This window comes from Falco peregrinus, chromosome 6 (genome assembly GCF_023634155.1).
Source record: "Falco peregrinus isolate bFalPer1 chromosome 6, bFalPer1.pri, whole genome shotgun sequence".
Lineage (NCBI taxonomy): Eukaryota > Metazoa > Chordata > Aves > Falconiformes > Falconidae > Falco > Falco peregrinus.
In genome coordinates, this window is record NC_073726.1 from 77,993,954 (window position 1) to 78,007,825 (window position 13,872).

At 43.4% G+C, this 13,872-nt stretch overlaps 1 protein-coding gene across 2 annotated transcripts in view; it reads right to left on the reverse strand.

The window, feature by feature from the left end:
- SULT4A1 (sulfotransferase family 4A member 1) overlaps positions 1-13,346 on the reverse strand; it is a 30,688-nt gene extending 17,342 nt beyond the window's left edge. For both annotated transcript variants that reach the window (XM_055809053.1, XM_055809054.1), the window contains exon 1: positions 13,054-13,346. In XM_055809053.1, coding sequence (XP_055665028.1) covers positions 13,054-13,222 — 169 coding nt within the window. In that variant the 5' untranslated portion in view covers positions 13,223-13,346. The remainder of the gene's footprint in view (positions 1-13,053) is intronic.
- Between the last annotated feature and the right edge of the window lie 526 nt (positions 13,347-13,872).

The window sequence follows — 13,872 nt, forward strand, 5'->3', positions numbered from 1 at the left end:
AACCAGACAGCACAGCAAGACAGCTGAAACTCTGAAACACCGCCAACTACTCCTTTATGCTTCTATGTGTTAAATGTCTTTTGACATCAAATTTAGTCTCTATAGGAGGGAGAAATATTCCTTAGTGCAGCTGTTCTCTGGCTTCTCTTACTACTTTCTGGCCACTGACACACTCCCCTGTAGCCACTGAACCTCACAAATTTGTTCAAAGTGAAGTACCAGATATGGAAACATAAGATTTCCTGTGGAATTTTGCTTCCCTGCATGGTTTCTAATGTAGTTTCAGTTTTCTCCCCTCCATATCAGCTAACATGGGACAAACCCGCAGCTCAAGGATGCAAGGGTCTTTGGTATGTTCCTTTTATACACCCCTTGTCTGGAAAACTCATGGAAAAATAAAATAAAGAAATACTAATGTTAGTATTAACAGTCTTCTAGTGCTCCCAGTTAGGTGCACTTTATTTGATCTACCAATGCTTGATCAAGTGTCAGCTAATACAATGCAATGGAACCATTATGACTCATAATTTTTTTATAGCATTGGTAGACGCAAGTACTTATTAAAAATGAAGGTTGCTAAAGCTGTCAGATTGGCCTAGCAAGCACTGTAAGGCGATTCCCCACACAGTTGTCCTAATTGCATACAAGCTCATTCCCCTTTAACCAATTTCAGTGTGTATCTCCAGGTAAGTATGACAGATTCATCTTCACCCTACAATACTGAAGGGAAAATTAGACTTTTCCATTAGAAAACAATTTCCAAACCATAAAAATATCTCTGAAGTCCATACGTTCAAGTTCTCCTACATCGTGGAATTCCAACTGGCTTAAGAATAGGGTTTTTCATTATCATTAAGGGTTTTAATAATAACGTATTTTTATACATTGATACTGTATCTTCCAATTCTTCTATTCCTAGATGAGACTCATAACTCAGAATGAAAGCTGAAATTGTGATGTTACACTGCCAATATTTTTGACTGACCTATTAAATATGTGTTAGAAGGTCTGATTTTCAGAAAGGACTGAATACTCATTCTGTAAGATTAATGCCCCTTTTACATGGCCTAAATGCCCCTAAATTCAATAGTGACTTGTCAAGGGACTCTTGTGGAACATGAGAAAACAGAATCCAGATCTTCTGAAACTGATGGCAACAGCTTAAATAAGACTGGATTTAAAACAAGCGTTAACTGTGTGATTTCCAGCAACATTCAGTAAGCATATTAATCAGTGTATTTTTCCACTTGCAGCTATTAGCTTTAAAACTAAACCAACAGGCTAAATTCTGCTTGTCTTTCACTTGACTTGCATCAAAGAATGCAGACCATTAGGTCTGAGTTGCATTTTGAATGTTTTTCACCAGAGACTGTGAACAGCAAACTATGAAAATCATAACCTATTTAGAACTAAAATGTACTTTCCATTTGATGAAAAAAGCTGTCACTGAACTGTTTAAATACATGTATTATCCATAGAATTATTGCTACTATGTATAATACATTAACCTAAAGCACCGCTTTAGTGAACAGGTTACAAAACAGTGTTATTTTCAGCTAATGCATTAGTACTATTTTTAAAAAATGGCCTGAGTCCTAATTCTCCCTCACATTAGCACACCAACTACTCAATGGAGGACAGGATAAAAAGTGTAGAATCGACCACAGTGCATCTCAGATCATGCACCAACCGTTGAGGCATCTCCACTCCCATGCAGCGAGGCAGGCGATGCGGTATGTTTCATACCTAACACCAGCAGAAGCAGCTTGGAGAAGGCGGCCTGCTGACACTTCCGAGCACGCTGGATGCTAAAGCTGGAGCAACACTAGTAAACAGAACACACCAGGGCCTGTTCTCTGGAAGGACATGGGGGACAGCTGAACCCACATCCACAGAGACTGATTTCCCAAAACAAGGCAGCCTCATCCACAGCTGGAGCCAGGGACTGTTCCTAGGAAGCTATCTCCCACACCGTGCTGGGGAGCGCACTGTCTAGGAGAGAGCAAAACTGTCATGGAACATGCTAGCAAGGAAAGCGCATGGATGACATCCTGTCAGAGCCTCTGTCTAGTGAACTAGTTTACTAGTGTAGCCATGGTGAAGTATCTGGAATGTCTGTGTTGCCTACTTTAGACTTCGTAAAACCAGAAGAAAAATAAGAGTCACATACTCCCTTAACCATTGCATCTAACCCATGGCTACCCCGATCTGTTTCAGCAGGCACAGGTCCACAAGACAAAGGCTTCTTGTTGAGGACAGCTAGGGCAAAAAGTGTTTTTCTACCCCCCTTAATAAGCCACAACATCCTCACATGCACTGCAGCAAGGTAAGTAGTATACTAACAGCTCTAAGAACTAAGTCAGTTCACAGATTACTCAAAACCTAGGATTAAAAACAAGCCACAGGTTTGTCTTTATTTGCTTTCTGTTTGTTAAGTCATGATTTGTGTTTTCATGCTTGTCTCCATGTCCATGATTTCATCATATCTAGGTGTTCCAGATTTTGTTAGAAGTCCTTCCTTGACAGCTAGTATCTGTTGGTAACTAATATTTCTTGGTATCTCATATTCAAAGGGAAAAGTATTTCACTCTCTAAGCTTTAGCTGGGCTGGTAAGTATGTCCATGTCTATGGATGCTCATCATGTCCGCATCAGATGTCATCACCAATGAAGCAATTTGTGTGAAGTTACAAAATACTCTGCAGGTGGTTCTTTAAGAGAAATGACAAACAGCAGGCTAAGGACACCCACATCCCACACTAGCACAGAGCTTTTAGAAGAGGACATCTACCATACCCTTCGACTGTTTATCTTTCAGTTCCTATTCACTAAGCACGTTCCTGTGGCATAAGAGCACAACATCTATCATGCTAAAACAGAAAAAAAGAATGTAGAGTATAATATACCAGGAACATGAAAATAACAGATAAGACTGCTTGCTCTGTTACCAACTATGACAGAATGACATCCCTTTTCACCCTTCCCACACATATTCAAGGCTGACCAGGTTAAAGTCAACCCACTACACTCAGTTGTTTCCCCAGGTTCCTCCCTTTGATGGACATCCTTATGACCCAGTTCAGCGATACCACACCTTTCATGATAATACTGCAAGCACGTAGGGTCATACCAAAGGGTTGTCCAACAGGACAGTAATTCACAGGGGAAGAGTACTTTGATTGGCCAATATGTGCTACAGGGCAGATTCTGTCTCAAACATCTGAAAATTATTTGGCAAACTTCAGCCGTGTCATCTAACTCCTCACACTGATGGGCAAAAGGTGTATTGGCAAGTTTTCAAATCTCACCGCCTCTAAGGAGCATACGTAAGGCGGCACATGCCCTTACCCCAGTCTTACCTCAGTTGTATCCTGCCCTTCTGCTTCCTCCAGCAGTCCTATTCTCCCAGCCTTTTACAGCCTATATAAAACATATGCCTAAACTGCATCACACATTACCCCACGAGGAGCTCATAATTTCTAACAGAAAGTCTGCCCACTGTGTCTAATTTCCCTTCCTTTTCGTACAAGTGACACAACACTGTACCAAGGATAACAATGCAGAAGAGAACTTTGCTGTAATGGCAAGATGTTTTTTAAAATCACTCAAGGACTTCCTTACATGGAAGAGAAGCGCATCATTACCCTTAGTGCCACTGATTTTTAGGACAACTATCACTTTGTGTTCTGTTCTAACTATCACTTTGTGTTCTGTTCTACAGAGTCGTAATATAGTCTGTGGCTAAATGCAGAGCCTCAGTGAGCTCTGCTAGCTGAAGCAGAATCAGAAGGCAGGAGAAAACAGGGCACCCATATTAGAAACTTGTGTTGAAGTAGTTCTCATACTCTTTGTTGTGAACAAGTTCCTCACCCCATATGGTAAGCATATTTCAGAAGATGTCTGTCACTACTGAAAATGCAATTCTATGCCTCAGTTTCAGTCCTTTCCAGGAAAATTGTTAGGCAAAACCTGCCTACGCATTAATGTACATTTGCATATATTAGGTAGTTAAATTGCAAGAAAGCAGTACACCAACAGTATAATGTGAAACCACTGCAGATAAGTGCTCTATATTAAAAAGAAGCAGCACATTTTAGTTTCAGAATTTCAAGAAACACTGTTTACCCTCTATGCATGAAACTATGCAGCCTGGTCAGGCAGCTATTGCTTGTTTAAGGTCAGGGAATAAAGCATTTTGTGTCAAACAAAATCCCCCTCAAATTACAGCTGCCTTCAGCAAAACCATTCTTTGCAACGTACCTATCCCCATTCATATTTAGCATACAATCATTCCCTCTGTCTGCTAAATCGCAGTTTTAGGCAAACTAAAGCCATTTCTAGTCTATTCCTATTGCTGCTCTTCAGAATTAGTAATGGAAATAGATCTAATTGGAAATACAAAAGGGGATCAGCCAATCTATATCACCATGGGTTTTCTCAGTACTGCAGCAAAATCCTTGAAGAGGAGACACTATCTCCAATAGAAAGCACTGGTGATCCAACAGAAGCACTGACACTGATCATTATTAATGTGCACTTCAGCTATATATGCATAGAGCAATCCAATTTCAGCAAAGTCTGTAGCTGTGCTGTGCCACTTTGGCAACTCTGATCAGCAGTAAACATGCCTTTACCTGGATGGTTAACCTGGGTTTATGATTGCCTTGAATCAACAAGACACTGCAAAGCAACCAACATACTGCCAAATCTGGACGGCTGTATGTGTAGTCAGTGCATCTTCTAAACATGATTCTCACCTCACCTGCTTCACACTTGTCTCATTTTGTTGCCTTAGATTTATTACTCATGCAACGAGTGCAGTGAAGGGCTAATTCAGCACCATTGTCTATACAGCATATGGTACTCTAATGTCATTATACATCATCTAAGAACTTGCAGCCTTATAAAGGATGATGGCCTTCACATCCTGTACTATAAACAGCAGGAGGATAAAAGCATATGAAATCAGCTTGTCTTTTTAAATTATAGATTTTGGCATGTAGTGACAAAATTCCCTCCTCAGTTGTTTCTCCAGCACTCTTTGGTTTACTTTTCAACCTTCCTGACATTCCTCAGTACCCCTTCACTCCCCCCACAGGGGCTTTCCTAGGCCTAGAGCACAATTTGGCTGTAGTGTCATAATGATAGACCACTTCCTCTGCCATGTTGTCTTGTCTGCGCACAGACACAGCACAACACTTCTCTTGCTTCTGAATTTGCAATATTATTACAGGATTAACACATGACATAAATGGTTTATTTATTTGTATGAGTCTGTGAAAGACTTTGGTAGACAGAGCCGTAATTATTGCAGCTGCAGTACCCCACCTTCCTGGATTCTCCAAGGTGTTACAGAAACTCTGAATAGGGATGAAATGATGAATGCTGGGTGCTTCACATGATTAACCCTCTGTTCATTGCTCCATCCCACTGAGAGGTAAAATACATTCCTACATACTAGCATTATGTGCTCAGCTTTAATACTTAGATGCTTAATTCAATTTCACAGCCGTAACTTGCTAGCTTCTCTATGAAAATACAGATAGTAGGTGACACCCTTTGTCCAAGAGACATTTCATGTCACTGTACATGAAAAATTCTGATAGAGGAGAAATACCTCCACATGCCTCCAGTGGAAAATGCAGACAAAAAAATATTATACGACTTAACCAAGGTCACTGAATCTCTATCCAAAAAGTCATTATCACATGCCCAGCATACCAAACCTTGCATCAATGACGGGACAATATGGGGGTAGTTCTCTCCCTGCAGCATAGGGTATATGAATCCCTACTGTACCCAACAAGAAAAACATCTGCATTTAATAAAAGACTGCATAGTAAGAATGAAAAAATTAAGCGTGCTTAATCTAATTCAGTCCAATGTTCAAGCATTTTGCATCCTTTAATTAATATCTTTATTATAAAAGATGAACATTACTATGAAGTCAGAATGACTGGCTGTTGGGTTAGGATGATTCTAATCCAGTCAACAGTGATTTCATATGTCCATAATACACTTTTCACAAAGGGTAAAACCTTCCCCTCGCCGACTGCCCCCCCCCCCCCCCCCCCCAGCCAGCTTTCAAAACAAGTTCCTAGTCACAGCAGGGAAGCAATTACGCTACACTTGCAAAAGACTCAGCAAAACCTATTAGTTAGCTGGAGAATTCTTCTGAACCATTTGTCCTGTCTCTAGTAACATCTCTTTGCTGGTTTGATAAAAGGCTCATGAGAGAAACACTGCTAGCAGATAAAAATAAGTTTTCCTTAACAACAGATTTTTCTTTTCCACCTTTATTTCCTGTTTGAGGCACTTAAGGACCTATTCAATTCTACTCCCATTGAGATCAAGTCAAATGCATCAGTGGCAAACTTAACATTGCCTTCAATCACCTATTATTTGATGGTTTGATTTATCATTTCTTTGCCTAGAAGTATTTAAGACTAAGTCAATACCAGAAGGTATTTTGAGCTATACATAAATAAAACAGAAGATAGACCCAATTCAAAGGGATTTTCAAAGCACAGAAACCCAGTGGCCCTAACCCCCAGCAACACATACAGGTGTTACTTTCTGCATCTGAGTAGTCCTCAATGAAGTGAGTTTATGCAGCAGAGTATTTACTCTTCTAATTGATGGAAGGAACATGACTTAAGTCAGCAAAAGCATGAAATCAGATTAAAATATGGACCCTGTACATCAGTCCCTAAAAGGACAGCTCACAAAAACGTGTCTCCATCAGCCAATGCAGTTGGCTGCTCCCTTTCTGTTTGCCCAAGTCTATACTCTTTGGCCAGTTGGTATCAGAACTGATGCACATTCGTATCGCATTAAAACAGAATGGTATCTGAGCTTTATAAATTACTTAACATAAAGAAACCAAGTAACTGTGATATTAATGTAAAAGAAAGAAGTTAAATACCATATTCTGATTTTAAAGACACTAACTTGCTCATTCACGTTCATGAAACTAAGAGGATTCCTACCATTCCATGTCATAGGGAAAAGCTTTTAAGTGTGCATAATATTGCCTCAAAAAACAGAGGTCAAAGGAAAAGAATCCCAAATGTATTTTGTGTAAAAGTGTTTTGATTTTTACACCAGCTTCATAATTTCTTGCACCATGCCTCCAGGCCAGTAACATTTGCATACATTCTTTAAATGAAAATGGATTAAGCTCAAGGCACCAAAATCCTGCAGAAAGAATAGGACTATAAATCCAGAATAGCAGAATCTAGTTCTTTTGCAACTGCAAAACGGTTGTTACAAAATACCAACAAAACTCTTGGGAGGAGTTCCATATGAGAACAGTAGAAATTAAGGCAAATCAGCTAATTTAACATACAAATATCCATGTGGATGCTCATGTTACCTGAGGAGCCTTACCTACAATTGCGTAAGGCCATCTCAGACTTCCCATTACCAGGGTAAACCTCTGCAATCCACCACAGTGGCCTCATGTCACTACGTCTGATAGCTCCCAGCCTAGGAACTCCCACAACTTGGGCACATCCTTGGGCAACCCTTCAGTCCAATTCTCCTCTCATTTATGACTGCAAATCAGGACTGACTGTCAGCAGCGTCAGACCTATGCATAGCTGGGTAGGTGAGAATTTGATTCCTTGTGCTTAGGCTTATCAGTCTGTCCCATCATGCAGAGGCCACTACTACATGTTGGCTAGTCATGCAGCAAGCCAGGGCACTGCAGAAGTACAACTTACAAAGCCATAATGAGGGTACGCTTACAGGCAGGTAATAGGCCACTGGCACAGCAATTCCCTGACATAATACTCAATTGACACACCTCCATACAGACCTGTCACCTACTCACTGATTGCTATGGCAGAGAACTGCAGGCATGTTAGCTGTTGGGTTAGATGTCCATAGACTGCAGAATGATCCTTCAAGCATAGGTCATGTGTAGCCACATAATCTTAGTCAAGCAATTAATACTCTTTATATTGAATAGTAAGTATTATTGTGCAGTACAATAATGCTTAAAGAATCAGAAACCAATTTTCCTGGTAAATGTAACCTCACTGCCAAGAGATCATATTTAATAGTCTGCAGAAAACCATGAAGGGTAGGATTGCACAAGACAAACAAAGCAAGATTTCATACAAGGCATAGTTGTTTGGTACATTTTGTTTATGGTGTTTTTCTTAGATCAAGACATTTTGCTAGTATGTTTTTATAACATGGTCCCACAGACAGCTAAGGCTATAGGAAAGTGAAGGGGAAGAAACAAGAGGCCAGCGATAAGAAGCCCTTATACCAATTCCACAGCCAAATAAAAACTACATGTGTCTACATCCCCAATGGTTCAAGCCTCCCTTTGCCTTAAGTGTAATAACTTAAGTGCTGTGTCTGATCAAAGAATATTCTAGATATTGATAAGCAGAAGTCTATTAATTTTACTGGAGAATGAGACAAACAAGAAAAGTGGGGTTTTCATTGTGGCCTCTATATCTGGTTCACAGCCCAGCAGTTGTGATTGTCACTGTTGTAATGGTCAATGGATCATACAACTGTTTCCCCATAACAGAAGAAAACCCTGGGGCACATAGTGTCCCTGGCATGGAAAAATTAACAGGGATTATAGTACCAGGGAAATGGGCCATGGAAGAGTGCAGACAGAGCCCCTGGCAGAGAAAGAGGAAGGACAGCGATTCTCCCATCAGACAGGGAAGGGATAAGGGCATGCCAGTGTCCCAGCAAGAGGAGGTGTTGGATTCAGGAGTGCTGGAAATAGAAGAGGATAAAAAGAGCGGTATGCATGCAGTGGGAGAGGCACACGAAACAGGAGGAGACAGAAAACCCACAATGCACGCAATGCACTCAACCAACAGTTGCAATGAGAAGCACGACCTTCTTCTGTACATAGAGAATGTTTTAAGCAAATAAAATAATGGACAGCTCGATTTAACCTTCTCTGGTTGATTTCATGTAACACCAGAGGTAAGCGCTAAAGAATTTGAAAGAGGAGAACTCAATGAATGTACACACACAAAAGCTGTCCTTGAACTGATCTGCAAATTCACTGCTGGCACTTCATTAAGCCAGAGGCCTAGAGTCAGCCATCATATTCCCTACAAGCTAATGGGTTGTTATAAGAATCCAGTGCTGCAAGGAAAATTCAAAAAGCTGTCTATAAAAAAAAAACAAACCACCTCCAGGCAGATAAAGACCATATCCAGCACTTGCTCTTCTGACCTGTTGTCTGGTGCTAAATGCAAGAGTTCTCATGAACTAGCTGGACTTGAAGCTAATACTTGCCCAACAACTGACATTTTCCCACACAGAATCCCAGAAAATTATTTGGCAAAATAAACAACATGGGAGAGACAGCTTCATTACTAATGTAAATAGTTCACTTTCTCAAATTACCAGTTTTACAAAAGGCATTAATTTGTGGGCTTTGACCCAAGAATGCAAAATGCACATTCATTCAGAACAGATGCAGGATGGTGTTGAGAGCTATTGTACACCACTTAGGAGTAAAGCAAATGGACAGATCATGTACAGTAGCATTGTAAGATACAGCAAAATAGTAAGTGAACCTGGACTTAATACTATACTTCAGGGACTGATTTAATTCCATTGAAATTATTGACCTTAATAGACAGCTAATCTAGCTCTTGGCATGGTGACTGAGCGAATACTGAAAAAATTTTGCTTATTCATTAATTCCACAGTTTAAGTTCACAGAGGAGAATTTTAATTTTCATGTAGGGTACAAAAAGCACACAGTATGAGAGGATCCAAGCAAAGCTGTGATAGAGGTACAGTGTCTCCTATGAACACTGCATTTGTATCTTACTTGTGAAGCAACCTGTTGTATGAGGTCCAATTAATTAATTTTAGAGTGGTATTCCATTTTACACTTACAGCTGCTGTAAATCTCAGTGCATCCCATTCAGCCTGCCCATTCTGTACTACAAAGTTACATGAAAGACACAACTTGTGACTTCCATTTCTTCAAGAGCAGTAGCACACCTGATTTTAAATGATACATCATGATAAAGTTTTCTGTAATTGCAGTTCTACTGTATGCATACATAGAAGTATAAGTACCTCCACATATTCACATGTCTAAATGAGTCTCCGGGTTTAGTCCAGCAGCTCCCAAAAGCTGTTACCATTGATTGGACACAGGTGTTAAGGATAATTAAGATACAAGGAGTATCATTACTTAGCCATCCATCAGTGGAAATCACACTAAAGCAGAGCCATTTCCCATTAGGCTTATTACATTATTCCCAGTAAGGCCACTGGTACATTCAATTTTCTACCATTATTGGACCAGCTTTTTCCTGGGTCACTCCCAATTTACCAGTATCGGTAACTATTTCCAAGCACTATCTCCATTTCACATTTAGAGCTGTATTGTGTAGTCTTGCGGAGTATCACATCTTCAAAATGGCATACATACTACTTCATCAGTCCCTAGGATTACTGAAGCAGTCCTGACCCTATAAGCCACTTGTGTAATTTGTATGTCAGATAAACCAACATACGGTCACAACAGCTACTGATGGAGCCTCCTCCTATTAAATTCTAGCATAGGGCTCCGAAGAGCTAGAGGCTCTGGCCTTTCACACTGCTAGCAGACAGACTTGTTTGCATCTTCTCCGCAGTCTGAGCAGATGGAGAGCTGGTGAAACACTGAACAAAACCAATTTCCTTAGAGAACAACAGAAGTTTTCCATTGAACCTGTCTGACATTGGTGCATGTTTCACTTTCCTAAAATTCTATCAGAAATATTCTTGAAATTTTGTTCAAATTTAATTTATTAACAGAAACTAGATCAAGAGTTCCAACCATGTTTTACCTTTAAATATTACCAAAAAAAAGCCAAAATATTTCACCCCAAATATAATTTGTGCATGAAATCTGTTTTGTAAACTTACTTTTTTTTTTGATGACAGCAATGTTACGAAAATTTTCATTAGCTTCAGTAAACAGAAAAATCTTTGTCAGTGTTATGAGAGGCAGTAGTAGATGTATGATGAAGTTGTAGTTAAGGAAATACAGAGGTGTTTGGGGTTCTGGATTTGATTTCTGGTTTTGTTGTAGACTTCCTGCACGACCTTGGCTAAATCAATGGGAACCATATTAGGGCAGCCTAATTTCTACTGAAATGCCTGTCCCTAGTCAGCAGACCCTTTGATAATTGATTTAGAAGCCCTAAATAAGGCACTGAGCTGTAACCCACACAGGATCAGCTGACAAAACAAGTTCCAAGGGTCTCTGTAGACTTCAGGCTACCTAAAGGTGGAGCTTGCAGGCTTTATTACTGTCTAGAGCCTATTCCCATGACAAGGGTATCAGATTCCTCAAGACTTCAGTATTGCCTTTCCTGGCAAGTAAAATAATACGGCATCTATTTTGATCCCAGGGCTGTTCCCCCAGCTCCTCCACACAACACTGTACCTTCAGGTTTGGTGCCCCAGTTCTCAATCTTCCTATTCTCTCTTTCACATTGACTGTTGGTAAATCCTCTTGTAGCAAGCCCTGCCAGTAAAACAGTTTTTAAGTGGACAGTTCCCTGCCACCAGCCTCAGCCAGGGTCCCAAGAGCCCTAGTCTGATGTTGCTATATTCACAGCAAATTAAATATGATTATGCAAGCTGGCTTTCCACAGCCAACTATATAGCCACCAAAACTAAGCTATTGCCAACTGATTTATTAGCTATATTGTGCCCAGCTGCTGAAAACCGAGGTTAGCTGAGGATATTTAACAATCTGCCAATATGAAGTTGGGGTGCAATACTAACACAGGAACACCATAAATCTAGATTCAAAAACCTGAGATCTTAAAACGGAAAAACTTAAATAGCATTATTGCTGTATGCTATAAATCTTGAAGAAGACAGTTCAAAAGAATGATAAAGATGTGGCTGTCTGCTCCTAATACTAGCATTTCGGGAACCATCTGTCTACATACTATCCCTTATCTAATGTATGCATCTATCAAGCTCTAGCCAGTCTTTAACAGCATCATTAGTAATGGAGCATCAAAAAAATGTGAAGACAAATATTTGAAACTGCTTGAGAAATGGTAACATAAATAGATGCTGCATTGTAGACAATTTGTTTGAAGCAGCACACCAGGACACTGAAAAGCATTAGCCATTCATACAATAAACAATGAAGAATGTCAGAAACCTACAATACTGAAAGATTGTTTTACAAGAGTATTTACAGAGCTAACATCTGTTATCTCCAGCGGACTTTGAATTTTCTAGAAAGACTCCTTATTATCAGGAAAAAAGTCACTCAACGTGCTTAAGAAAAGTATCTGGTTTTATCATGTGGGTTACAAAGCTACCATATTGTCTGCCTCTTCGCAGGCTGCACTTTATCCATGTTAATTCTGTTCAAACATTTTTGCCTGGAAATGGAGAGGGCAATAAATAGGACACTAAAAGCAGACACCCGAATGGTATAAAACGACCAAAGGATATGCCTACATGAGAACTGCACAATTGTACCGCCTAACGGGGGATATTTCTGGTAATTCAGACCGTGCAGCAAGGGTTGCACTTGGAGCACATGTTCTCCCAGAACAATCTGGGCGGCCGGCTCGGGAGTGCAGTACGGAGGGCTGCAGAGCTGACAGCAAACCTGTGTGCCACATCAGAAATCCGCACGCAGGCATGCTACACACATTCCCGCTTTTCCGCATCTACACCGAGCAAGACCTCACATCCCCGAGGGAGCGCCTTTACCCCCGAGTCACCTGGCGCTGGCTCGTACCTCAGCTCGGTGGGCAACCCTGGGCAGGGCCGCCCCAGCCGTGCCCGTGGCCCAGGGCGGGCGCCCCCCTCAACTCAGAGGGGCTTCCGAGGCCGCCGGGCCCCCCCCAGCCGCACGGGCGGCGGGCGCAGGCCCGGGCCCGGCCTCCCGCGGGGACACGCCGCCGCTGCGCGCTGCCGCCGGGCGGGGACGCGGCCGAGCGGGCACCTCCCAGGGGCGGCTGCCCTGCGAACCGGGGAGAGCGGCCCCCAGCCCGGCGGGGAGGGGAAGGGAGGGCGCCCGCCCGCCTACCTGATTTGGGGTAGGTGACAATCCAGACGTCGCTGTCCCTCACCGGGAAATTGGCGATCTCCTCCATCTTCCCCCGGCAGAAGGGCGGCAGCCGCACCCCATTGTACTCGAAGTACTTGCTCTCGAACTCGCCGGGCGTGCTGGGGGTCTCGGCCTCGCTCTCCGCCATCCTCCTCCCTGCCGGCCGCGGGGGCGGGCCGAGGTGCGGGGGCGGCGGGCGCTCCGGCGGGGCGGGCGGGCGAGCGGCGGCGGGCGCGGCGCGGCAGCCCCTGCCCCCGGCACGCCCCCACGCACGCGCGGGGAGGGGGCGCGGGGCTGGCGGGGCCGCACCGCCCGGCGGCGCATGGGCTGCGCGCGCGGTGATGTCATGCGCGGGAGCCGCTGTGGCGGGTAGGGGACGGCCGGGTGCCTGGCCGCCCCTCGGCCCCTCTGCGGGCTGGTAGGGGACGGCCGGGTGCCTGGCCGCCCCTCGGCCCCTCTGCGGGCTGGTAGGGGACGGCCGGGTGCCTGGCCGCCCCTCGGGGGATGGCCGCCCACCCCTCAGCCCCACTCCGGGCAGGCCGCCTCAGGTGCTCAGCGCAGCGGCCGCAGCCGGCAGGGGACGGAGGGCAGACATGCCCTCCCCGCTTCACCTCAGCCCGCGGCTCCACACTGCTGCGGCAGCGGCTAAGGCCCGGCCTCAGGCGGCAGATGGCCGGCCGGGGGGGGCGGGGGGCGAGCAGCTCCGCTCAGGTGCACAGGGACTCATCCCCGTCCTCGCACTGCGCCCAGGCACGATGCGTGGGAGGGAGGTGGGTAAGAGCCAGTAAGGGAACACAC